Below are 26,082 nucleotides of genomic sequence, written 5' to 3'. Positions count from 1 at the left end.
AATTATGATGCTAACCACTGCACTAACCCTGATTCCTCTTTAGCAGGAAATTAACTTAATGTGGTTTGCATTACACAAGCGCTAATGGTGTTCGGTGTCTAAAAGCGTGTGAAAAGCTGCAAAGAAAGATATCTGTGCGTGTACCTAAAGCCAAAGCATCCTAGCAAAGAGACAGTTACAGCCAACCTTGCAGTGAGTGCATTTAATAGCTTGTAGAAATTAATGTTGTCATTTTAGTCTTCTAAACAAAATCAATACACTCTCAAATGTCATAATTATGTGTTTTTGTCATGTACTGGGCATGTAGTTTTGATGTAGCTTGCATAATATTAAAATACAGAAGGCCTTTCACACAAAGCATATATACAGCCTCTAGCTACGTAATTACAGTGTGTGTGTGTGTGTGTGTGTGTGTACGCACAAGTTTCGTTTAGAAAGGGGTTTTCTCTACTTAGCTTGCCAAATGTAATAGACGGGAGTTTATGTCTGCATACGCACTCGTGCCAGTGATTGTAATTATTTTCTATACACTATAATAGTTATGGACAAACACTGTGACACGCCCCTAGCTAGCCCCTGAGACCATCTGTGACCAGTGAATTTAATTTTAAAGCATCTAGGCTAGTTAGGAAAAATAGCCCTTTGCAGGCACGCCCCATTGTTTTTTGAAGGCTATATAGAATATAGAATATTTGTTGGACTGGCCTCATATCCTAGGAAACAGGTCATAGGAAAACCACATGAGACTATACATGTATGACATCGAGGTTTATTGGGCATAACAAAATCTGTATACTATCTGTATACTAGCTATTGTATCTTGATTTGTCTAACATCTCCATTACAAACTTACATAGCATGTTTATTTCGTTTATTTCGTTATTCTGCATACTTCACACATGACATGTGTTCCCTGCTAGTCTATACAATTCAACCCATTCATCTGATGTGTATATATGCATTCATTGTGTATACAGACAATTTATGAGTAAGTACGAGCATAATTATCATGTGACTGTAGTGTACATCATGTGACTGTCTTGTACGCAGCATGCAGGTTACTGAGGTGTTGAATTTTTAGCGAGTGTCAGCTTGGTATAGGTGTAAATATGATAGTATCAAGTTTTAATAATCACCTGGCTTCCTTAAATATTAAATATTAAACTGGCTTGACTCGTTAACTGCAAGATTGTACCTTACATGTATACAGTACAATGGTTGTCCTATAATTTGTACACCGTATTGCAAATGAGCCAAATCAGCAGAAAAGTTGACCCTTTGTGATCTAAACTATTGCGTTCTGGCAGGCAAGGATCGTGTGTCCATTACCAATGTACTAATTTAGGTTTTGCGATTTTATGTTTGCAAAGTGATCAACCAACACTTGCAAAGTTCGCATAATTATATTTGATGCTCGCAAAACATTCTAGTAATACGGTATTTTAATAGTACGGTATTTTTGCAGTACAGTTGAATAGCCCGCCCCCATTAGTCCTTCAGTAAGAACCACAGTGCTTGTATATATAGCTATATAATTATTATTTCAAGGGTGCTCTTGTTGTCATAGTTGATCGTAAAGGTTTGTTTAGTTCAACTCAACACTGTACACACGTCTACTTCAACAAGACAGCCAACCTGCCGTCAGTAGAGCTCCTGGGGCAAATGGTAAAATTGTAAAAATAATGGTAAACGCAACTACTTGAGATATTAAAGTGTTACCATATCAGTTGACACAAGTAGACCATGTTACTAGACCATCAAAGGGCTTTACTGTCTTATGTAAACTGTTACTCAGCTTTATCTTAAGTAGAATTTTTAAAAGCACAGTGTATTCTACAGCTTTTAGCTATTATTGCTAATACAGCAACTTTATACTCTTCTTGTTTTACTCTTATAGCATATCGTATGTATAACTGGAAAATTTGATTTGGCAAAGATTGCCAAATTTAAAACCGCCAGATTAAAGTTTTCCGGTGGACACAACGTCATTGTTGTGTTAGCCACGCCTGAGATGCCAAATTTAAATTGCCAAGTCAGTTCAATGGCTCTTTGCATTCATTCAATACCCGTCATTAATGTTCCATATATATCCCCTAACAAAACATAAATTATGTACAAGGTTAATCTCTGTTCCATATAAAGTCTGACTCTACACACAATCATGATAAATTACTACACACCTGGCTTTGTTTCAATTTTTGGTCAGTATAGTTTACCAAACAAAACCAGCGCCATATCCACAGTATTGCGTTTCGTAAAACAGCCTACTTGTACGTAACTTGGTTCGGTTAATTGTTTTGAGAAGATTGAAATGATAATTTATTTATCTCCAGAAAACACAGTAATTATTTGTTTGGTTTTGTTGAGAGTACGTGTGGTTAGGTACAGTCAATGAGGTGCAGGAATTAATACCGTAGTGACCATCAACAATGGTAAATATAACGAGGCATGTGAATTAGCTACCGTATATATAGCGGGTATATTTCGAGGGTATAAACTTTCGCGGAATGACCGTTAGAAAGGTTTTCGCGGCGGAATAGCAGCCTTTCTAGCATGCATGCATGCATGCAATATTAAATTCGTGGGTATAAATGTTCGCAGTAGGTGCTTGATCAGCTAGTGAAAACCACGAACATTTATACCCTCGAAATATACCCGCTATACGGTATATAATAATAGTCTCACTAAAACGAACGAAACACTGTACAGTCAGTATACCAGGTATCCTCTCACTCTGTACACATGCACACAATGTACGTATTCCTATATTCCTCCTATACACGGAATAAATATTCTTTTCTGGTTTCTTGCTATACTTGTGTGAAGCTCAGTGGTGTGGTTTCATCAATAATGTCAAGCTGAGAGTTGTATGGAGACAAATTAAAGCCTTTCAATTGTGTCAAATTCCGAGTAGGTGCAAGTAATGCTAGTGGGTGGAGACAGACACAATCCATGTTGTTAGAGCTAGCCCCCACTTCCTGAGGGAATAATTCCCTTACATGGCCTGTACGTACATCTATGTGGGGGGTAGTGGCTACATACATCTATGTGGGGGATCGTGGGGGTCATGACCTACGTATGTGGGGGGTGGGGGTGCTGTTTTGTTTTGCTTAGTTGGCTTGTTTAATCGTGTTTCCTATAGATTATAACATCTTATGGTGTTGGAATCCCCTTTTAGTCTGGCTCCTCTTAATCATCCACTTCCTGTTTAAGGAAAGAAGCTGCTTTAGGAAATTGTACTTACATCCATCCAGCCATAAGGGCTGGTTTGTGTCCTGCATGTTTCAACATGCATGTAAATCCGTTGTATATATTATTTTGAGGGTATAAAACCTTGTAGCCGTTAGAATAGATTTAATTCGCGCCTTTCGCATGCGTGCATGGGTATAAATGTTCGTGATACATGCTTAATCAGCGGGGGGGGGGGAACGTGAAAATGTATACCCTCGAAATATACCCGCTGTGCTGTAGCTATTGTAGCTATAATAATTATACTCCAAACCTAATAGTGTGTAATGTATTGTGTACACTGAACCTTACTGAACCGTAACCACCCACGCACTCGTTATAATTTCTGTAGTGCCAACATGTACTGTCATCTTTACGATATTCCTAGAATGCTAATGTTTCCTTAATGAGGGAGTGTACGCAGTCAGCGATGGATGACGCTATCACCGGGTCTGCATAGTAATTTATAGATGTGTGCAAATTCATTTTATTAATAGTGAGCGGCACATCAGAGTGTTGTCTTTCATAAACTTGCTTGCTAATAATAGTAAGACACTGGCTTCTAGTTGTACAATGTTGTGCTTCAATACAATAATCAGAGAGCCCAAGAATTTTGCAAAGTGATGGCTATCCTTCAATCCTCCAATCACTTCCACACACAAAAACCAAATAGACCTAAAAGATTGGTTGTTTTTTGCCTAGTGATGGTAATAAGCCTAAGAGGTGGCTGTTTTTATATATAATAATAATTATAGTGATGCTATTTTTTGTGTCTAGAGGTGGTTAGTACCAACCACCACCACCCACCAGTGTGGGTACATCTTTTATAATAGTCCCCAGTGAGTGCGTGTGTACACAGAGGGCCAGCCCTTGTCCCGTCTCGTGAATATCATTACTTCCCTGCGCATGAATATCGTCACTTCCTGTAAAAGGGCCCAGAGGTCAACTCTCAGCTGTAATAGCTCATGTTGCTAAGGGAAGTGGGTGCATGTGGTGTACATGTGAATAGCCATATGTGGCAGACTACTGTGATCACATTATATTGTATGGCTTGTGTTTAGTGTGACATCATAATAACTCATTGATTACTTCCTCTGACTAATGGCCCCAGGTTGTACTCACAGTATATCATAAGTATCTTGCTTACGTCTCCCATTACATTGTAGTTAGACAATACATTTGTTGGGTAATACATCCTTTTTGGGTGGGTGTGTGTGTGGGTGTGTGCGCAATAATTATGCTCAACTTGGTGTGTACTCATGCACAGTATCGTAGTTGTCTTTGCTTAATTACATGCATCCCCCCTTTTATTTACACGTACACTGTAGAGTTAGACAATCTATCTTTTTGATGTGTGTGTGTGTGTGTGTGTGTGTGTGTGTGTGTGTGTGTGTGTGTGTGTGTGTGTGTGTGTGCGTGCGTGCGTGCGTGTGTGTGTGTGTGGGGGTATGGGTGTGTACATATTAACTACTGGAGTGAGCTACATGAATATAAAAAATGTAAAATATTCACAACACTCACTATAACCACACCCCCTCTGCAGACATGAACGGATCCGAATTGATGGAGGACGAAATGACCAACGTCACTTTCAACTGTCTTGCATCTGACACTCTAAGTAGTTTCAACATCACTAATCGTACTCACTGGGAGATTACCGAAGAGCTACAAGGCGCCGCCCCCGTTCTGGCCACAATCTACGCCATTTTTTTCGCGCTAGCCTTCTTTTGGAACCTCTTCATTGTCATCACATATCTCGCCAAATACAAGCTGCTGAAAGAACCCGGAAATCTTTTCTTGTTTAATCTTGCCTTGGCCGATTTATTAGTCGCTGTCACGGTGATGATATTCAGCTCCGTAGCTCAAGCAGGTGGTGAGTTCATTTTCGGGTACACGGACATTGTACGATGCAACGTGTGCGATCTAGCCGGTTTTTGCACCATGTTTTTCGTCTTCATGTCGTTTCATCTTTTGGCTGCTCTTTCAATCGATCGTTTCATCCAGCTAACGTACCCACTACGTTATAAACGTCTCATGAGCTTGTGGCGGGCAGTGATCGTCATTAGTATCGCGTGGATTGTCAGTTTTATAATCGGAATTCTACCATTTCTTGGTTTCGGACAATATGAATTTAATCGACAATTTGGCAGTTGTATTCCTCGATTTACTGGTACAAATTTGAAATCATCTGTGAATAACTTTTTTTATGTCGTATTTGCTGCTCTAGAGGCGCTAATTCCGATCATAATCATAGGCATAACGAACGTCTTCACATATCGTCTAGTCAGCAAATTCCTCAAGAAGAACTTGAAACGAAAAAAGACTTTTAGAAACGATGCAGAGCTGAAAACGAATTCAGCAGAGGACAAAAAACACAAGCAGCAACAAAATCAGCTCGTGAAAGTATTTGGTGCCCTCTGCATAGCAAACTGCGTTTCGTGGACACCCGTGATTGCTGTTATATTTTCTATTGGAGTTGTTGGACTTACGGTAGCCTCGAGCATTCCGGACGGTGTGTACGTGTTCGGGTGGTTCTGTTATCTCACCAATCCTGTGGTGCATCCGATCATCGAGTCGTTTTTCGTCAAAGACTTGCGTTATCAAGTTACCAGGGCCAAAAAATCGATACGAAGAGCGAGTACCGCTATCATTAAATCAACTACTAAATTGCGATTCCGAGACACGGATCTAGATCGTGCCAATCAAGCCATTGATTCCGGTGCAACGAAAACATCCAAACGTACCATCAGGTTCTTTAACACAGACAAAGCCAAGGCTAAACGCGAGGCGGCTCTCGACACTACAACTATGAACACGGAGGACGTTCTTGTTGACGAAATGACGAGTCAGCAGAGCACCACCCCTTCACCAGTGTTGAAACGAGAAATAAAAAAAATGGAAAAAGTCGGACGAAGCGTAACGTTTACGGACAATACTTCCGTTAGCCCGGACAGAGAAGGAGGCGTGCAATTGAAATCTGTACTCAAGCGTTTCTCGGAACCAGCTGTAATGCGGTTGGAGGAAGTGGGCGAAATTATTCGAGAGGAAAACGACGAATTCGAAGAAAATGAGTCAAATTTACCCGTAGAAATAACCCTGCCTCCTGCTACTAGCAACGGGCTTAACAACGGTATCCATATTCGAGAGGAAAACGACGAATTCGAAGAAAATGAGTTGAATTCACCTGTAGAAATAACTCTACCTCCTACTACTAGCAACGGGCTTAACAACGGTAACGGTATCCATATACAAGATGAAACAACTGAAATAGAACAAGAAGATGTGCATGTGAACATTAATGACGCTGAGCAGGCGGTGACGGGGGACACGCATATAGATATTGATGGGAACGGTGACGACGAACTTGTTAGCTGTAACCATAGCAATAAGGCTGAAACTCAAGTATGATATAACTTGTGATTGTGTTTTATTATTGTGTATGCTTTAATTATTGCGCACTATACATACATGCTGCAGCATTTTATTTTACATCTTAAAACCAATACCATGTACGTAATAATTATATAATTGATATTATGTGCAGTGATGATTTCGTTAAACAGCTGATTACATTGTTATATATATATTTATGTGTGCATATTTTACTGCATGGCACGATAAATATCATAGCTGGGGTTTACTATAATCATAGCTAATACAGCCTAGCTACATGTATATATATAAGCTATAATTATATAGCTGTATAAGATTCGAATTCAGCGCATGAGTATATAATAATATAATTATATGCATGTGAAAATTAAGGTAACCCAAACTGAGGAAGATTTTCAGCCTATTTATACCCAGATAGTGGAACCTCTGTTAACAACCACCTCCGAATAAAGGCCAGTTGCTATAATTATATATTATAACGGCCAGGTCCCAAATGAACAGTTTGTGTGTATACAAAACAACCTCTCAACAAAGGCCACCTCTGTATAAAGGCCAATGTTTTATTCCCTCTACTATATTCATTTTGAGCGAAAGTATAACATGGCTTTAGCACAGCGCAGCTTGCAACACTCGACACTCGTTAAGTAATCACGTGCACACAATTCAAGCTAGAGCATACCAATATATCAATATCTACATTTCAATTTAGACGCGTATACATTAGATTTCAGAGCACCATGCAATAAATACAACGAACAAACCACGTCATGGTATAATTATGAGATTATGAGATGATTCGAATAATACGCTAAATTAATTGCACAACATGTATAAATAGTATGAACATTATAGTCTAAGAGCTGCGTTCAAGTTATATGATCGTTGACCTCTGAACTGTGACCTTCGTACTCCTGCATTGGGGGTAGGAGAGTTAATAAAAGTGCACACAATAATAATAATTATAAGTTACAGGAAATGAACTGCACACCTACTTTCATCTCTCAAATATGATTTTTGATGACACCATTTGAACTATTTTTTTCTAAGCTTTCAGAAAATCCTAAAAAATTTGACATTGGATCCACGGCATTCAAGTTATGGCAGCTAAAAGAATCCCCGAACTATTGGATGTAGTGGAACATCTTTCAACAGCCTTAACTTCAGTATCGTTGATCCAATGTCAAAAATTTTCTGATTTTCTGAAAGCTTAGAAAGAGACCTTTCAAATGATGTGTTGCAATCCAAAATTTTGTCAGGGCCCTAATTTGTCATTTTTTCGCCTTGGACCATGGGCTATTATTATTCATGGTATCGCCAAATTGGCAAATACTTTCATCTCTCAAATATGATTTTTGATGACACCATTTGAACTATTTTTTTCTAAGCTTTCAGAAAATCCTAAAAAAATTGACATTGGATCCACGGAATTCAAGTTATGGCAGCCGAAAGAATCACCAATAAACCTAATATTCAACAGTTAAGACATCATCCAGCATCATCACACACAATGGTGACATCATCATAATTATATTTCACTGTACACTATATATATTCCTTATTGGAGTGCGTATAGCGCGAAATATTCAAGGAGGATATTGAGATTCAAATAATCAACCGGAGTCCAACATTCATAAAAAAATTCAAGGTCAATCTGCGCCCTTAAAAATGTGGCGATAATTTACGGTATAATTTGCATAGTTACCATAGTTACCATTTCATCCTCCTCTATATCGGCCAGAGATTCGTCGCCGTCTAATTCGTCCAACCAGCTATCAGAGATTGTCTGCTCGTAGATACTAGCCTTCTCGTAGGACATCAACCTAAGGGGGGGGGGGGGGGGCAGAAGTTTCGTATTTTAAATATTGGTACAGCTCAGGATAATGACGTTGAACCTATTGCGGTAGAATAATTAATACAAAATATACGAAAATTTCGACCATAATTATGTGTATATCTAGAGCATAAATAGAGAAGATGGATCATAACCTTTGACCTCACCTGTTTTCCAGCTTGTGATTGTCTGCGTGCAGTCTTTCCACTTTATCCAGGAGCATGTCACGATGACCTTCGATCTGACGGGACTCCACCTCTAGTTTTGAGTGGGTTTCTTTAAGGGACGAGAGGTCAGAGGTCAATACGTCCACTTTAGACGATAGCGAAGTATTATCTTTCTTTAGAGAACCAACTTCTTCGAGAGCTTTGTCACGATCCTGCAGGAGAAAATGAGAAATTGAAATGATAATTATGCCTAGCTATGAATCTCATACATTTAAGTGGCGGCTATTTTCTCAATCTCAGTTCAGCACACATGATTAAAACTAGGCCTAAGAGGAGTCTAGAGGTGGTTAGTACCAACCACCACCACCGACCAGCGTGGGCACATCTCTGATATGCAACATAAAAATTAATATTTATAAGAAGCGTTCTTAGGACAGTACTGAGTGGTCTCACTAGCACTGTAGCACTTACTGAAGTGACTTGCTTAAGTTTTTTCTTGAGGTCAGTCAGAGTAGAGCCGCTAGCATCAGTGTTGGGGGAGGTACGACTCCGCCCCACTCTACTGCTACCCCCCACCCCCGTGGCCATAGGACTCGAGGACTGTGTGTGTGTGTGTGTGTGTGTGTGGTGGGAGTCAAGTGTGTGTGTGAGGAGTGTGTGTGTAGGGGGGGGGGGTAAGGTACATTTTAATATTTGGAGCTCACACTAACTTAATGCAAAATCCATGACATACACCCACTCACGTCTGTCTGCATCATCACATGACACCCACCCACCCACTCCACATAACACACACCCACTCACGTCAGTCTGTATCTCCCTCTTGAGTCTGAGTAGCGATGTCTTGAGTGCCTTGACATCGTGACAGACTCTCAGGTAGTCATCCGCCTCCAATAGCACAGAGCCCTCCAGCTCATTGATGCCAGCCGCACCAGACGAGGGGGGTATCATGGTACGAGCAACTCTGTGGGGGGTATAATTATACCGTACGGACAACTATGTGAGGGGTACTATGGTACGAGCAACTCTGTGGGAGGTATAATTGTACGAACAATGTAGCTATAAGTATTTCTGCTCGATCTTGAAAGTATTATTTTGATATGTTTTAGTCAAAATCACAATGGACTACAGACCTCCCTAAAAGCTACAGAATGCATATTTTCATACGGTTTAAATGAGTGGTGAAAGTTAGCCACACCCACCTGTAGGGTGTACGAGGGGGAAGTCCCGATCCCACTTTGCCAGTAGTGCTCGATACGGTACTCGAATCGAGCGAATCCCGGGGTCCTTTCTTCCGTCCAATCGGAGTGCCCCGTCCGCCAGTGGGCGTGGCTCTACCGCTACCACCACCTCCGTCTATAGAGTCTAAATTAGTGACCGATTTTTTCTTATTTAATTCGTACTTGTGAGAATCGCCCGAAGCAGACGATAAATTTGACTGTGAACCAAACGAACCCTGTCTGCTCATTTTGTACTGTGAATTTGAAGAATTTGGACGACTGATTTTAGCAGCTGATGCTATGGTAGGTTGTTCGTATGATTTGACCCCTGGACCCTCGTTGGACGAGTTTGAACCCGATGCTTGTGAGGTCGTCGTTGAGGTTACGGCTTCCGCGCTGGGTGAGGGTGTGTGACGTGTGTAGGCGTGTGGGTGGTGATCCAGTGCCGATTGTGAGCGGCGTGATCGAAGTGGAGGCGGGATCTTGGAGGAGGGTGGGCGGGATATCCTGGACTCTGATTGGTCGTTTGAAGTCATTTCGTGAGCAAGAGTGTTCAAATCTGGTGTATTATTACGTCCAACCATTGAAGACGGTCTCTTCCCTTTAGGATCACTGGAGAAGCGACGAGACGGTGGCTGTGTGGGCGTGTGTGTGGGTGGGGAGGGAGGGCACAATGTACATGTTGTTAATGGCGTGTGTTATACACATACAGTTACTGTAGCTCTATAATTATTACAATGTTGAAGAGACTCTTGCGTAGTACACGTGTACAAGCATTAATAGCTAACTCTCCACACACACACTCCACGCCCACACCCCACACACACGCCCCCTCACATTGCTGGTTGGCGTTCCTTCCTCCGCTCTCTGTATACGATTCACCTTCCCCAGTGACGTGGTCCGTGTGATGGCCACCTTATCACCACCGCCCCCCACAGAGCCTCCACTGACCCCCACAGAGCTTTTCTTCATCTGTAGCCCGTTACTTGTAGACTTGTATGATGACGTTGGAGTTTTGGCACGTCTGGACGGGTGATTGCGTGCAAATTGAGGGGCGGCAAGTTTCTCCCCGTTGCCCAGAGAGTCGCTACGGGCGTGGTTTGATCGTCTGGTGGCATTGAAGGATTGCGTGCGACGTTGGAAACGCTCAAACTGTGCGTCCTGTGTGTGTGTGTGTGTGTGTATGTGTGTGTGGTGTGTGTGAATTTGTGATGTGTGTGGGGTGGGTGGTGTGGGGTGTGGGGGTAAACGTGAGAACTAGCTTAGACAGATACAAGTGTACATGAAAGCACAGGACATAGAAAATGAATTAACACACTATAATACGGGCGCTAATGAGGAAACTTGTTTCCTGAAAGGACAGAGTACCTTATTAACAATTGGTAAAATGTAAAAGCACTTTTAAACAAAGTGAACAAAGTAAAGTGATGTATAATAGTACAGAGACTAACAGTAACCAACCAGCTGTTAGTTTTCAGTGTTAGTTCACTAACTACCGGACACACTGTCCAGGCTACCAGCTCTCTGTGTACACTAGCTAAGTGGCTGAACACCAACACTAATAATGACACACACACACACACACACACACTGTGTATGGTTAGGAATCTATTAACAATTTGGATAGAATGCCTTCAAGTCCTAATAGCAACAAAAAAGAGACCATACTAGATGCCTATAATTAGCCATGCAATGAAGTAGATTGAACCCTCTCACAATGGCTCCTTTTATGCTTTCAGAAAATTGGATAATATTGTAACACAAGTTATGGCCTTTCAAAGATACTGCATGCACTAGCAACAGTCTGATGAAAATAACTAAGAGCCAAATCTCAACAGTTTGAACGGCCATAAACTAACCTACATGCTATTTTACCCAATCAACTGCAACACTGACCTCATCCGCCTGACTCAAGCTTTGCACTCCATCACTCTTAGGCACAAGCCTCCGCTTCTCAGAACCACCACTCGCAGTGGACACACTCGGAGAGTTAGATCGACTGCTCTGATTGGACGATGAGCTCATGTGACCACTAACTGTGAGACTCCGCCCACGTGGGGATAACGAATTCCGCGAAATATTCAATTTTACAGATTTCACATCCGGCACTAAATCGTTATCACCATTATACCTGTTTTGATTTGGTTCCGGAATGGACGATTGGGAATGAGACTTTAGCCCGTATTTCGTTGGGCGTGGCAGCCGTAGAGATTTGGAACGGCTCACTTTCGGAGATGATTCGGCTGAACGAGATGCGGGGGGATTAGTGGGCGTGGCACTTCGGACGATACTTGGGGGTTCCAGTGTCAGGGGGGCACTCGGTTCGTCTTGGACTTTAGTAGTTCTTCTGAACCCAAAAGAGAATTTTGGGATACGAGATTTGCCATCCGTTGCCATTTTTTTTAGTTTAGCCTCTGTGTGTGTGTGTGTGTGTGGGTGGGTGGATGGGTGTCTTTGTGTGTGTGCATGGGATAATGACATCATAGTTTAACTTCCTGGTATTTGATTGGATTACTGATAGGGTTCCAATATTTACGTCACCATTAGTTACCATTACCAATAGCTTTGATACACCCCCCCACACACACACATACCCACACACCCACACACACACATTGCACATACACACCCACACACACACATTGCACACACACACACACACACACACACACACACACACACACACACACACACACACCATACCGTGGCTTCTACCCCAAAAGCCACAAAATTAAACCGACAATTAAGAACAACTACAATAATTACAGTGAACCTGACAAAGAACCCGCTGAATAAAACGAACCTCCCTACAAAAAAAGACGCTTTAATATTATTCCGTCCCTAAACTTCCCTTTCCTACATAAATCTGCAAATATAGAGAACCACCTTACAATAAGAGGACACTGCCTCAACAGGTAAAGGTTTCACCTCACTTCAACTAACAGGTTCTACTAGACAGATGCATCAGTACACTTAATGCTTCTGGAATGTATTGTGGATTCTAACAGGAAGAAGTCGTATAACTGTAATAATTATACAGAAAACTTCACTTTTATATTGAACATGTACATGTATGTACACAGTACATAAAAAAAATCTCTTAATGAAGTTTAGCTGACATAATTATACATGCTTGACTTTATTATTTACGTCTGTTTAGAATCTGTATCGACCAATGAATTTCCACTCCTGGTACTAGGTACATGTACACTGTTAACGGAATTCATATGTTTATAAAACTGTTAATCACTCAGAAAGAACTGCTAACGACTTGAGTGTCAACAGCCAACAATTTAATTACTCTGACAGAGACAATAGTCTTTCGTTCGAGGCTTTTATAGACTACAAAGAGACACACACAACACACAACACACACACACACCACCCACCACACACACATACACACACAGTCTGAGTGAGATAGCTTAGAAGGGAAAGCTTTTATACTTTAATATAGTGGAGATGCATAGACCAAAACTACTAAGATAAGACAAACCATTTACTGAGTATACCTAGCAAGCTACTTCACTCTAGGCATGACAGTACACACACTCACCAAGCACTTATATTAACTTCAGGTGGCCTTCAACTGTCAATACGAGTCGGCAGACACAGAAACTTGTGCAATATCAATAGAAAGACAACTTCAGAGTTCAAGTACGATAAGATGATATGGGCAGGGCATCCAATTAGATGTGGGTGTGTTTATTTGAGGGGTTTCCCCGTGGCACTTGTGGATTTCCCGAAGGACAAGAGAGGGGGTGGGGCTGTTTGTGCAGCTTCTGGTACAAAATTAATGTAGTTAGCTTGCATTAGCTGATGCTCTATACAAGCGAATGGGTATTCATTACAATAGAAGAGATGTAGTGACATACACTGAAGGATGTGCAGATGCTGTTAACAATAGAAAACACTAGTTACAGAACATGCTGTTAGACTTCTCAGCTATAAAAATAATGTCTCCTCCTTTAAATCCATTTTACATTGGATTGATCCTTTTTTTTATAGCTGATAGAGATCAATATGCAAAGTCAATGGAAAGTTATTGCCACACTGGTATATGTGTTGCTACAGACTAGAGTTGATGCAAGCCCGCAACAAGATGGCTATCAGCTATACAAAGATGGGCAGACATCAGGTAAATTGCTATAAGCACTATAAAGAGTTTATTATACAGCATTTGTAGCAAAAAAAGTATCATATCATGTTAGCTTCCATATACGTACATATTTGTTTTGTTCAGAGGACGGACTTAATACGGATGACGAGTTCTTGTTTGCGGATGACTGGACACAATCACTGATAGAGCCACACATTTTATGGTCCAAAGGAGACCTCCGATTAATGGTGAATGATGAAGTGGTTGGTACAGGTGCAGGACGATTGGAGGTGAGACATGTGTATTATATTATAAACTTGCATGTATATATTAAATCTATATACTACAGTAGTTATTCTGTGTATAGCTAAACTCTGCACGTTGTAAAATTCCGACACTTCATAGCAAGATTTTCATTGTGCTTTTATTAAGATAATGCAGTACCACAGTACATGTAGACTCTCTGAGTCTCAACTCTCTATTTAATATAGCGGATGCAAATCTACAACCAGCCAAAACTCATAATATATAACATCTCCCCATCACACCGGCACACACATGCAGATGTACCTTGGCAGTAATTACATGTCTGATGGCAGTGGTGAGGTTGAGTCCGAGGGTTCATGGGGGACAGTGTGTGGTGATGAGTTCTCACTCGCAGCTGCTAACGTGGCTTGTCGACAGATGGGGTTCAAATATGCTACCGGCTGGAATTACACGATCTATACACCGTACGTTTTGTGCTTTACTGTTTGGCTTGTTTGCAGATTGTAAAATACAGCAGTTGCCATCAGGTAGCATTCAACTTTGAAATAGTGCTATACAGAATGTAACATCTATTTACCATGTAGTTGATCTTGACTGCATGTATACATTGTGCTGCATGTGATCTATTTTAAAGTGCCCATTAATTTTGCCATGAGGAATGTCTCCATTTATAATTTCACACACATGTTGCAATAGGTATGGTTCTGCAAATGACAGTATGCCTATAGCTGTGAGTGACATATCGTGTTCAGCTTCTTATTTCTGGCATTTTATGCGTTGTGATGTCGATTACGGAAACTTAGACGAGGACTGCAGTCATCGGCAAGATGTGGCAGTGTTTTGCAGTAAGATATTGTGCACAAGCGTCTTTATATAGATATGCTTTTATAAATTATAGCTCATTACTATGCATGCAATCAGCATGCATACATAATTATGTGTCGGGATTGCAATTAGCCATTCTATATATATATATGTACAACCACCATCCGTGCATGGAAATTAAATGAATTGGGTGCAGATATCCTATTTAACTTTCCTGCAGGTGTTGAGAATATTTGGGAGGCTCCTTATCAGGGGCAAGTTCGCCTGATGAACTCTTTAACGAACACCACCATACATTCGTACGGGCGTGTAGAGGTCTACCAGAATGGCCAGTGGGGTACAGTCTGTAACAAAGGTTTCAGTCAGGAGGGGGCTGACTCTGTGTGTCGACAACTGGGCTACACAGGGGCTGTGTTCACTGGAAGTGCATTGTGAGTTCACTCAGTGTACATAATAGCTAGTATACACATACCATTTTCTTGTTTTAAGTGGTATATGCTTTATAGCTAGTCTTTTAAAACAAGTAAACAGACATTTCTGGGCATAGTAATTATTACTATCATGCTGTGTGCATATATAGTATCCATTAATTAATTGATAGTATACCTTAATTCCTAACGGCTCACTATAATTACTGTATAGCCCTGGTAGTGGAGCTATTCACGTGAAGGACCTCACTTGTGATTCCTCTCAGTCATGTTTCACCGATTGCTTCCAACCTCACGTCCTCATCCATGACTGTAACCACACGATGGATGTGGCCATTCAATGCCGTAAGTCTATACACACTGACAGCTACTCAGCCTTAGTCTTGTATGTAGTTTAATTTCTCTGTGTGTGTGTGTGTGTGCATATGTACAGAATTTGACTTAAGTGAAGCCGAAGAGTATTCTGCTGGATACAAGAGCAACTGTGCAATCAACAGTAAGCGTTACAATTAATTGTACACTCAATGCAGTATCATGTTAATGAGCTGTACATGCATGTGTTTTCTCCGTATACATGCAGAGTTTCCGCTGTTGATAGTACTGTTTGGTGTGATATTGGGCCTAGCTGCGGTGTTTATGGTGGGATGTGTTGTAGTGCTCATGGTGTCCATTACAAGATGCTGCTACAAGTGTCGCTCTAAGAAGAATCGCTACGAAGAGTTGTACTAGCTAGACACCCAGAAAAATTATTTACTGTTTTGTTTTTAGCTTATTGTGTATATCTTTTTGTCTATTGTGATAATATAATTGAAGCAAAGTTGAGACTTATAAATTAATCAATAGTTCGGGGACTATTTTTCAGCTGACATAGCTAGAAATCCGTGTATTTAATTTCTGAAAGCGAACTTTCATCAATGTTCGATCAGATGGAAGCCAACTTCGGTCGAATTCCAAGGCAGAAAAAATTATATGACAAATTATGGCCCCAAGGCAACACAGATTTTGAAAAGTATCCTAGACTCCAGCCCCTTCCCTTTTCTTGCGGCCTGGAATCGAGGCTAATGCTGTTGAACCCCTCCCCTCGTTTACCAATTATTGAATGCGCATGCGCAATAACTGTAAATCCCATGACTTGCTTTTATATGTACTCTGCTGTCTGTATTATTATGACTTTAATTGTACTCACTACTTTTATAGCTCGTTTATAGCTAGAACCTTTACTAGAAGTATTGTATACCTGTACTGAGGGTAGCTGCATAAACATAGCCAATGTGATGAATTGCTTGCTGTGGAAGTCAGTCACTGTCCTGAGCCTGGTTTGGGCTGTTAGAGGTGAGTTCAGCTCTTTTGGCTTATATTTTTTTAACTGAAAGTATAGCTACCTTCACTGGCGTACTTTTACATAGGATTGGCAAAGAGCTTTAATTTGTACCATGCCATGTACATGTATATGTTCACTTACGTTATTATGATTGTGAGGTAGAATTGTCATTATTATTATCAACTCACAAATTCAACAAACATCATCCCCATAATTATACATGGCTCATTCTTCCCATTAATACATTATTTCTTGATTCCATGGAGGCTTACTGCTGCTCACACTAAAAGAGAGGGGACTAGCTATAAACACATTTGCACTGTGCATGAGAGTTGCTATAGAATTGGCTGCGGGGGAAGCGTACTAAAAAGCGTGGAAACAAGAAAGCGGTGGAGAGCCATATATGCCGTCAATTGGTCACAACATTAGAACAATGAGCAGTTTGTTTAACAAAACACGGTTCACTTAGTTACAGTAACAATGTCATATATAGATTCCAAACAATCTATACTCTTTTTATTGGCTTGGCTTATTAAGTTGTCGACGCCCTTAATTGTAATTACATTCCTTACACAGCATCATATGTCATGATTATCATTTGCATGATGTTAAATTCTGCATGTGTACACAATGTGTGTGTGAATGACATTATGACAGAGTGTAATGAATACCGATCTCTCCCATGCACTTCTTATCTCCGCATTTTTTTGGTGCTTCCCCCAGCCAATCCTATATAGCAACTTTCACTCAGAGAAACAGTATCTTTACTGCTGCTAACTACAGACTTAATTCCAGTGATGTTGATCGATTAATTTGTTGAGATTACTTAGCTTCTAAGGGTATAATTCAACAATTAATCATGTGAAGAGAGGGAGTAGCCTATACTTACTCATATAGCTATATAGAGTGTAATAATATCTGTGTTGGTTGTAGTCTTTAAAATTTTTGTGTTTGCACATGTAGGACAGAGTCAATTTAATGGAGACTTAAGGCTGGTAGATTTTTCAGGCTTCCCAGGAGGCTCCTCTGGCAGACTAGAGTTCTATTACAGTGGACAATGGGGGACAGTGTGTGATGATAGCTTCGGCTCAAGTGATGCAAGAGTGGCTTGTCGCCAACTGGGGTACCCAGACTATACTCAGTATGGACGAGTTGGAACATTAGGGTGAGTGTTCTTGTCTGTGAATGATTTGATCAGCGTGGTATTCTCCCTATAGTTTCTCCGAACCTTCATCAACCACTCTGATATGGCTGGACGAGCTTCGTTGCTCAGGAACTGAGAGCAGACTCATTAATTGCCCTGCTAACACTATCGGAGTTGAAGATTGCTCCCATTCAGAAGACATTGCCTTGGTCTGTACTGAAAGTAAGAAATTAATGATTATACGAGTATAAGTCCTGCATGTACATATATACAGTCCAATTAGCCATAGCATAACTATGATAAACAGTTAATTAAATGTTATTGTTTAGACCCTTCAAGCTTATTATACAGGGCCGTAGCCACCAACTTTAGAGTGGTCAGGTTGTTATGAAATCGGCGCGCATAGCGCGGCGAATTTTTGACCACGCCCATTTCCGGTATCGTTGGTAACGCCCCTTCTCTACTGGCTATCTGCCGGACTAGATTCTGTTCAGCTTAAAGCTTAACCTTAACACAAATGTTACAGAACACAACATCTTGATTCTTATCATGATGGAGAAACAGCAAAGTTGTAATGGCAAGACCACAGAACTGGTTTGGACTGTCCAAATGATCGCTTGGGGAACAAAAAATGGTTAGCTGGATGGTGAGCTTGGTCTGGAAGACTTGGAAGGGATTCTCTCTCACCATAGCAATGATAGCATGTAGACTAATAGTCTTGATCACTTATAGTTCTAGCACGCTTGCATGTTTTGCACTGCAGAAGAAGAGTTCGCTGCATTTTTTGTCCATTATGTGTTTACTGTAGTGACGACCATTGCCTATTCTGAGTATTCACCTCGGAAAAAGTGGCCAGGTTGAAACCTGACTAACCTGACTGGTGGCTACGGCCCTGTTATACTATCCACTAATTTAAAATGATAGCCAGTTATTTCAGATGGGGACCTGAGGCTGGTAGGCAGCTTTAGCCAAACAGGAGGCTCCTCTGGCAGACTGGAGGTCTATTACAGTGGACAATGGGGGACAGTGTGTGACGACAGCTTCGGTATAAATGATGCAAGGGTGGCTTGTCGTCAACTAGGGTACTCAAGTTACAGCCGATACGGAACAGTTGGACTGCTAGGGTGAGTGTGTAAACTCATTAGCCATAGTGACATACACCAAATCGCCCATCTTGAAGAAATGTATTACTTTATTGTATACAGCTAGTTCAATGAAATCCATAGGTGCCAATTAACCTCAAAAGAAACATTTCTGGGACCTGGAGACACTTGACGAGATTTATTATTAGCAATTACTTTCTGCGCATGCTTAATATGATCATCCTGGAGAACCACTCCCACAAAAATTGTAAAACAGTGCAGCAGCCCCACCCATGCATCTTACAATGTTTTGATCGTAGAGATAGACGAACAGCATAGTGCAAGAAACTAAGCTTTCAAGCCATAGCTTCAGTGTTTTTGAGCTTATTTGGACTGTATTATATCCCAGCTCAGGAGCAGCAACCTTAAAAATCCGGGACAGTTGGCACCTATGGACATCACATCACACATCCAACTCAAATACGCATAGCTTCAACTTTGTGCAATAGTTTTGATAATCATTTCCCCTATAGTTTCTCCCCAGCTTCATCAGCCACTCGGACATGGCTGGACAATCTTGGTTGCTTAGGAACTGAGAGCAGACTCATTAATTGTTCTGCTAACACTATCGGAGTTGAAGATTGCTCCCATTCAGAAGATGTGGCCTTGGCCTGTGCTTTGGGTAAGAAATGGATGATTGAGTATATACGAATAATGCCCATAGTATACGTATATAGTACTTATTATACTATCCACTAAAATGATAGCCAGTTATTTCAGATGGAGACCTGAGGCTGGTAGGCAGCTTTAGCCAAACAGGAGGTTCCTCTGGCAGACTGGAGGTATATTACAATGGAACATGGGGGACAGTGTGTGATGACCTCTTCAGTGCTAATGATGCAAGAGTGGCTTGTCGTCAACTAGGGTTCTCAACCTACGCTCGATACGGAACAGTTGGAGCGCTAGGGTGAGTGTGTAAGCTCATTATAATCTTTTTATGATTAGCCATAAATTACTTGCCATCAAATCATCTATTGCATTATATTGTGCATTTTGTATCAAGCTTTAATGAAATCACATTGAGCTTTATTTCTATTTACATGCAGCTTCAGATTTGTACTATAATTATTATGTGAGCATTTTCCCCCTCTATATATAGTTTCTCCCAACCTTCATCGAGTACTACCCCAACATGGCTGGACGAGCTTCGTTGTTTAGGAACTGAGAGCAAATTAATTAGTTGTTCTGCTAATGCTATCGGAGTTGAAGATTGCAGCCATTCAGAAGATGTGGCCTTGTTCTGTGGTACTACAAGTAAGAGTCAATAGTAAAATACATGTCTGTATTTGCATGTTAATTTCTGTAAAATTAATGCATCAATGAACAACTGCACGACTGCATGATTCTAAACATTACCTATACTACAATATTATTTATGCAGCACCGACTTCTTCACCACCATCAACCAGCTTCTCTGGGATCAGCATTGGACTGACTGTTCCTGTCATCATCATCATAGTTGTGGGTGTCGTCTTATTTTCTGGTTTCGCAAGGAGACGTCGTCGTCTGGGACGCCACCCATGCAGGATTCCCGTAGTCAATAACGCCACGTCGACAGCTGTAGTCGTCACTACGTCAAATACACAAAATACAGCCTATCCCGTGCAGCAACCCATGGATCAAAAACCCCACTATTCGAATCAAGCCCCTCCTCAAAATATGCAACCAGCAGCTGCCTACCCGACTGGACAATATACTGACCCCCAGTACCCCACGTCCTATCCTCAGCAACCCCCAGCCCCCTATCCCACATCCTACCCTCAGCAACCCCCAGCCCCCTATCCCACGTCTTACCCTCAGCAACCCCCGGCCCCTTATCCTCCTGGAGAACAACAACCACCTGCTCAGTACCCCATTGAACAACCACCTCCTGCTCAGTACCCCACTGGACAACCTCCCTCTGCACCATATTTGTATGCTGGAGAAGCCCCTCCAGCATATCCGAACTAAGTATGGGGACTGCCCACCACACAAGTGGTGAATTAAGCTTTAACACAAATTTTGACTGATAACAGTGATAGCAAATTTGAATTAAGCTTTAACACAAATTTTGACTGATAACAGTGATAGCAAATTAAGTATCTGCTGTATAATTATATTGATGTCTCGTTATTTTGTAAATATGGTAGAAATAATTTTTTCCACACAAAATGCACTTACTTTTAAATGCTTACCGCTGAGCCTCGTTTGGGCTATTGGAGGTAAGCTCTCATCTTACTTATGGCAGTATTAAATTTACTATAATTTTTTGTCATGTAGTTGACAGCAGGGTTGTAACCCCCTACCACTGGAGAACAACCCTCTGCTCAGTATACTTGTATGGCCGGCGGAGAAGCCCCTCCAGCATATCTGGACTATAAGTATGGGGATTAATAAATATACCCACCTTGTCCTTATCTTAGACGGTATACGACACACAAACTAGTGTGATGTTGGGCCTAGCTGCCGTGTTTATATAAGGTGGGATGTGTTGTAGTTCTCATGGTGTCCATTACGAGATGCTGCTATAAGTGTCGCTCTAAGAAGAATCGCTACGAAGAGTTGTACTAGCTAGACACCCAGAAAACCGGCCTATTTACTGTTTTGTTTTTAGCTTAATTATTGTGTATCTTTTTGTTTATTGTGAAATAGCCCTTCAAGGCAGACAAAATTGAAACAAAGTTGAAACTTATAAATTAATCAATGGCTCGGGGACTCTTTTCAGCTGCCATAACTTGAAATCCGAGTCCGTGTAATCCAATTCTGAAAGCTGTGGCTTTGAAAGAGAATTTTCATCAATGTTCATATTTGGGGGATGGAAAGAGAAGTTTGCCTATATATTAATTTTTGGTCGAATGGTCCAAGGCCAAAAAATGACAAATTATGTCCCAACACAATTTGAAGGGTCTCTTTCTAAGCTCTCAGAAAATTATCAAGTAGCCCGAGTCAACTCTATCCCCCTTCCCTTTTCCTTGCGGCCTGTAATCGAGGCTAATGCTGTTGAACCAATAATATTATTATTGAATGCTCATGCACAATAACTGTAATCTCATGACTGTATACTCTTCTGTCTATATATGGTATTATCAAGGGCGTATACAGTATTATAATTATACTCACTACTTTTATAGCTCGTTTATAGCTAGAACCTTCACTAGAAGTATTGTATACCTGTACTGAGCTGTAGCTGCATAAACATCTATTAGCCAATGTGATGAATTGTTTGCTGTGGAAGTCAGTCACTTTCCTGAGCCTGGTTTGGGCTGTTAGAGGTGAGTTCAGCTCTTTTGGCATTATTGTTATATCTTTCAACTGAAAGTATAGCTACATTCACTAGCTGGCTTGTTTTTACATAGGATTGGCTGAGAGCTTTAATTTATACTATGCTATGTATACATGTATATATGTTCACTTACGTTATTAGGATTGTGAGGTGGAATTGTCATTATTTTTATCAACTTACAAATTCAACAAACATCATCATAATTTATATACATGGCTATATAGACCAGTCATGCTGGTTTTTCCTTTTGAGCTTTCACTAATACATTACTTCTTGATTCCATGGACTTACTGCTGCTCACACACAAATTAAGAGAGGGACTAATAATTATAGCTACAGTATAATAATTATAGTCGGTAAAATATTTGCAATGCAAACATTGCTAGAAAATGGCTCCGGGGGAAGTACTAAACAGCATGGAAACAAAAAAGCAGTGGAGAGCCGGAATGCCATCAATTGGTCACAACATGAATAATGAACAAATTGTTAACAAACATGGTTCACTTAGTTACAATAACAATGTCATATATAGATTCCACCTGTTCAAACAAATCCATGCTCATTTTTGTTGGCTTGGCTTATTATTTGTACAATTGTACTTGCATGTCATAAGAGACAAAATTGTCGATTCAAGGCCGTAGGCAATAGAGGACTTTGGGGGCTGCCTTCCATGTTTCAAGAGTCAGTGGCACCTTAATTGACAACCTCAGAGTCTCCCTATTTTTGTACTTGTCTGCATCGTCTACACCTTTGCAATTGCATTCCTTACACGCAGCAATGTATGCCATGAATATGATTTGCATGGTGTTAAATTAGTCTGCATGTGACACAATGTGGGTGTGAATAACGTTATGATAAATTGTAATGTGTACTGCTCAATCTCCCCCATGTATGTACTTCTTGTTTCATATTATATAATTATATAGCGCAAATTTCACACTTTAAAAGTCTATTGATTTTTACAGACTTAATTCCAGTAATGTTGACCAATTAAATTATTGACTTAAAGAGTATATAAATGTACATTAACAACAATCATGTAAAGAGAGGGAATAGCCTACTTTATCTATATAATTATAGTGCAATTAAATAATAATTTAGCAGACTCATTAATTGCCCTGCTAACGCTATCGCTGCATTGGTTGTAGTCTTCAAAATGTTTGTGTCTGCACATGCAGGACAAAGTCAAGTTAATGGAGACCTGAGGCTGGTAGGCAACTCAGGCCTAACAGGAGTCTCCTCTGGCAGACTGGAGGTCTATTACAGTGGACAATGGGGGACCGTGTGTGACGACAGCTTTGGTTCAAATGATGCAAGAGTGGCTTGTCGTCAACTAGGGTTCTCAACCTATACTCAGTATGGACAAGTTGGAACATTAGGGTGAGTGTCCACATCTGTGAGTGATTCATCAGCGTGGCAATAATCATTTCCCCCTATAGTTTCTCCCAAGCTTCATCAACCACTCAGACATGGCTGGACAATCTTGGTTGCTTAGGAACTGAGAGCAGACTCATTAATTGCCCTGCTAACACTATCGGATTTGAAGATTGCTCCCATTTTGAAGATATTGCCTTGATCTGTACTGAAAGTAAAAAATGAATGATTATATACTAGTATATATACAGTCCAATTAGCCATTATTATGATAGCCAATTAATAAATGTGTTAATTGCTTAGACTCTTCAAGTGGAGACCTGAGGCTGGTAAGTAGCTCAAGCCTAACAGGAGGCAGACTGGAGGTCTATTACAGTGGACAATGGGGGACAGTGTGTGATGACAGCTTTGGCTTAAGTGATGCAAGAGTGGCTTGTCGTCAACTAGGGTACACAACCTACAATCGATACGGAACAGTTGGAACGCTAGGGTGAGTGTGTAAACTCATTAGCCATAATTATAGTATAACTTGCATGCACCAAATCACCCATCTTGAAGAAATGAAATACTTTATTGTACAGTTTTAATTATATGAAACTCTATTTTTTTATATATATACGCATAGCTTCAGCTTTGTGTGATAATTATTTCCCCCTATAGTTTCTCCGAAGCTTCATCAACCACTCCGATATGGCTGGATGAGCTTGGTTGCTTAGGAACTGAGAGCAAATTAATCAACTGTTCTGCTAATGCTATCGGAGTTGAAGATTGCTCCCATTTTGAAGATGTGGGCTTGGTCTGTGTTTCGGGTAAGAAATGGATGAGTATACGAATAATGCCTACGTAAAATACTTAATATTATACTATCCACTTAAATGATAGCCAGTTACTTCAGATGGAGACCTGAGGCTGGTAGACAGCTTTACTCGAATAGGAGGCTCCTCTGGCAGACTGGAGGTCTATTACAGTGGACAATGGGGGACAGTGTGTGACGACAGCTTCGGTTCAAGTGATGCAAGAGTGGCTTGTCGTCAACTAGGGTTCTCAACCTCTTCCACTCCACGATATGGAACAGTTGGAACGCTAGGGTGAGTATTATAGGCTCATCATTGAGTTTATACTGACTTACCATCAGATCATCGCATGATGTGCTACTTTTATTAGTACATGCAGTTTGTTACACTAAATTGCGGTTATCCTATAGATTCTCCCAAGCATCATCATCCACTCGGACATGGCTGGACGAGCTTCGTTGCTTAGGAACTGAGAGCAAATTAATCAACTGTTCTGCAAACCCTATCGGAATTGAAGATTGCAGCCATTCAAATGATGTGGCCTTGATCTGTGTTACTACAAGTAAGAGTCAATAGTAAAATACATGCATGACTGTATTTGAATGTTAATTTCTGTAAAATTAATGCATCAATGAACAACTGTATGACTGCATGATTCTATATTATATACCTCAACGCTGACATAATAATAATAATAAATTATTATTATACTATAATATTATTAATTTTATGCAGCACCGACTTCTTCAACACCATCGACCAGCTTCTCTGGACTCAGCATTGGACTGGCTGTTCCTGTCTTCATCATCATAGTTGTGGGTGTCGTCTTGTTCTCTGGTTTTGCAAGGAGACGACGTCGTTTGAGACGCCACCCACACAGGATTCCTGTAGTCAATAACGCCACATCGACAGCTGTAGTCGTCACTACGTCAAATACACAAAATACAGCCTATCCTGTGCAGCAACCCATGGATCAAAAACCCCACTATTCCCCACAGGCCCCCCCTCAAAATATGCAACCAGCAGCTGCCTACCCGACTGGACAATATACTGACCCCCAGTACCATACATCCTATCCTCAGCAACCCCCAGCCCCGTATCCCACATCCTACCCTCAACAACCCCCAGCTCCATATCCCACGTCCTACCCTCAGCAACCCCCAGCCCCTTATCCTCCTGGAGAACAACCCGCGTACACTCAGCAATCCCCAGCCCCTTATCCTCCTGGAGAACAACCCGCGTACACTCAGCAACCCCCAGCCCCTTATCCTCCTGGAGAACAACCACCTGCTCAGTACCCCACTGAACAACCTCCTGCTCAGTACCCCACTGGACAACCACCCTCTGCACCGTATTTGTATGGCGGAGAAGCCCCTCCAGCATATCCGAACTAAGTATGGGGACTGCCCACTGTGCAAATAGAATAGTGAATTGAAAGTATCGAACTTTAACACAAAATTAATTACCGTGACTGTATAATTATGCTGATGTCTCATCTTATGTTATTTTTGTAGACACACACGGTACCGTGGTATATAAATTTAATGCGCATTAACTGAGGTTTCATAATTATACGCTCACTACTTT

The 26,082-nt window shown here is 40.9% G+C and overlaps 5 protein-coding genes across 6 annotated transcripts; 4 read left to right on the top strand and 1 right to left on the bottom strand.

Annotated features, from left to right (window-relative positions):
* The first annotated feature begins 10 nt into the window (after positions 1-10).
* LOC135336472 (rhodopsin, GQ-coupled-like) lies at positions 11-6,778 on the top strand. The gene is made up of 2 exons (XM_064532277.1): positions 11-192; positions 4,772-6,778. Exon 2 carries the CDS (start codon positions 4,774-4,776, stop codon positions 6,634-6,636), a length of 1,863 nt encoding a protein of 620 aa, XP_064388347.1. The 5' UTR covers positions 11-192; positions 4,772-4,773; the 3' UTR covers positions 6,637-6,778.
* A 603-nt stretch (positions 6,779-7,381) lies between these two features.
* LOC135336459 (uncharacterized) lies at positions 7,382-13,553 on the bottom strand. The gene is made up of 9 exons (XM_064532261.1): positions 13,396-13,553; positions 11,736-12,253; positions 10,677-11,000; positions 9,822-10,474; positions 9,424-9,583; positions 9,091-9,219; positions 8,620-8,831; positions 8,333-8,441; positions 7,382-7,532 (listed from the first exon to the last, which is right to left on the bottom strand). The coding sequence occupies exons 2-9, from the start codon at positions 12,234-12,236 to the stop codon at positions 7,488-7,490; spliced, it is 2,133 nt and encodes a 710-aa protein (XP_064388331.1). The 5' UTR covers positions 12,237-12,253; positions 13,396-13,553; the 3' UTR covers positions 7,382-7,487.
* A 71-nt stretch (positions 13,554-13,624) lies between these two features.
* Positions 13,625-16,275, top strand: LOC135336548 (deleted in malignant brain tumors 1 protein-like). The gene is made up of 9 exons (XM_064532403.1): positions 13,625-13,679; positions 13,848-13,977; positions 14,083-14,228; positions 14,503-14,669; positions 14,902-15,050; positions 15,251-15,461; positions 15,673-15,803; positions 15,892-15,954; positions 16,039-16,275. The coding sequence occupies exons 1-9, from the start codon at positions 13,659-13,661 to the stop codon at positions 16,185-16,187; spliced, it is 1,167 nt and encodes a 388-aa protein (XP_064388473.1). The 5' UTR covers positions 13,625-13,658; the 3' UTR covers positions 16,188-16,275.
* A 315-nt stretch (positions 16,276-16,590) lies between these two features.
* LOC135336486 (soluble scavenger receptor cysteine-rich domain-containing protein SSC5D-like) lies at positions 16,591-21,220 on the top strand. 2 transcript variants are annotated; one of them, XM_064532301.1, is made up of 8 exons: positions 16,591-16,790; positions 17,743-17,944; positions 17,997-18,145; positions 18,852-19,047; positions 19,539-19,687; positions 19,786-19,972; positions 20,165-20,319; positions 20,447-21,220. In XM_064532301.1, the coding sequence occupies exons 1-8, from the start codon at positions 16,733-16,735 to the stop codon at positions 21,013-21,015; spliced, it is 1,665 nt and encodes a 554-aa protein (XP_064388371.1). In that variant the 5' UTR covers positions 16,591-16,732; the 3' UTR covers positions 21,016-21,220. The 2 variants fall into 2 exon arrangements, with proteins under 2 accessions (XP_064388371.1, XP_064388372.1); XM_064532302.1 differs by having other exon boundaries at positions 16,592-16,790; positions 18,861-19,047.
* Positions 21,221-22,104: 884 nt separating this feature from the next.
* Positions 22,105-26,050, top strand: LOC135336476 (soluble scavenger receptor cysteine-rich domain-containing protein SSC5D-like). Its single transcript, XM_064532281.1, has 8 exons — positions 22,105-22,316; positions 23,506-23,707; positions 23,767-23,915; positions 24,005-24,191; positions 24,362-24,510; positions 24,597-24,789; positions 24,906-25,057; positions 25,231-26,050. The coding sequence occupies exons 1-8, from the start codon at positions 22,259-22,261 to the stop codon at positions 25,887-25,889; spliced, it is 1,749 nt and encodes a 582-aa protein (XP_064388351.1). The 5' UTR covers positions 22,105-22,258; the 3' UTR covers positions 25,890-26,050.
* Positions 26,051-26,082: the final 32 nt, after the last annotated feature.

Source organism: Halichondria panicea, chromosome 5 (genome assembly GCF_963675165.1).
Source record: "Halichondria panicea chromosome 5, odHalPani1.1, whole genome shotgun sequence".
Taxonomy (NCBI): Eukaryota; Metazoa; Porifera; class Demospongiae; order Suberitida; family Halichondriidae; genus Halichondria; species Halichondria panicea.
The sequence above is the reverse complement of the archived record's forward strand: the minus strand, read 5'-3'. Positions and strand labels throughout refer to the sequence as shown.

Bases quoted from the DNA above. Each gene is read 5' to 3' on its own strand.
- LOC135336472 (XM_064532277.1), top strand. From the start codon at position 4,774: ATGAACGGATCCGAATTGATGGAGGACGAAATGACCAACGTCACTTTC.
- LOC135336476 (XM_064532281.1), top strand. From the start codon at position 22,259: ATGAATTGTTTGCTGTGGAAGTCAGTCACTTTCCTGAGCCTGGTTTGG. The intron at 22,317-23,505 runs GTGAGTTCAGCT...CTGCACATGCAG, and splicing joins CCTGGTTTGGGCTGTTAGAG to GACAAAGTCAAGTTAATGGA. The intron at 23,708-23,766 runs GTGAGTGTCCAC...TTCCCCCTATAG, and splicing joins GGACAAGTTGGAACATTAGG to TTTCTCCCAAGCTTCATCAA.
- LOC135336486 (XM_064532301.1), top strand. From the start codon at position 16,733: ATGAATTGCTTGCTGTGGAAGTCAGTCACTGTCCTGAGCCTGGTTTGG. The intron at 19,688-19,785 runs GTAAGAAATGGA...CAGTTATTTCAG, and splicing joins GGCCTTGGCCTGTGCTTTGG to ATGGAGACCTGAGGCTGGTA. The intron at 19,973-20,164 runs GTGAGTGTGTAA...CTCTATATATAG, and splicing joins GGAACAGTTGGAGCGCTAGG to TTTCTCCCAACCTTCATCGA.
- LOC135336459 (XM_064532261.1), bottom strand. From the start codon at position 12,236: ATGGCAACGGATGGCAAATCTCGTATCCCAAAATTCTCTTTTGGGTTC. The intron at 9,584-9,821 runs GTGGGTGTGGCT...TACCCCCCACAG, and splicing joins CCCCCTCGTACACCCTACAG to AGTTGCTCGTACCATGATAC. The intron at 9,220-9,423 runs GTGAGTGGGTGT...ACACACACACAG, and splicing joins AGAGGGAGATACAGACTGAC to TCCTCGAGTCCTATGGCCAC.
- LOC135336548 (XM_064532403.1), top strand. From the start codon at position 13,659: ATGCTCTATACAAGCGAATGG. The intron at 13,978-14,082 runs GTAAATTGCTAT...TGTTTTGTTCAG, and splicing joins CAAAGATGGGCAGACATCAG to AGGACGGACTTAATACGGAT. The intron at 14,229-14,502 runs GTGAGACATGTG...ACACACATGCAG, and splicing joins CAGGTGCAGGACGATTGGAG to ATGTACCTTGGCAGTAATTA.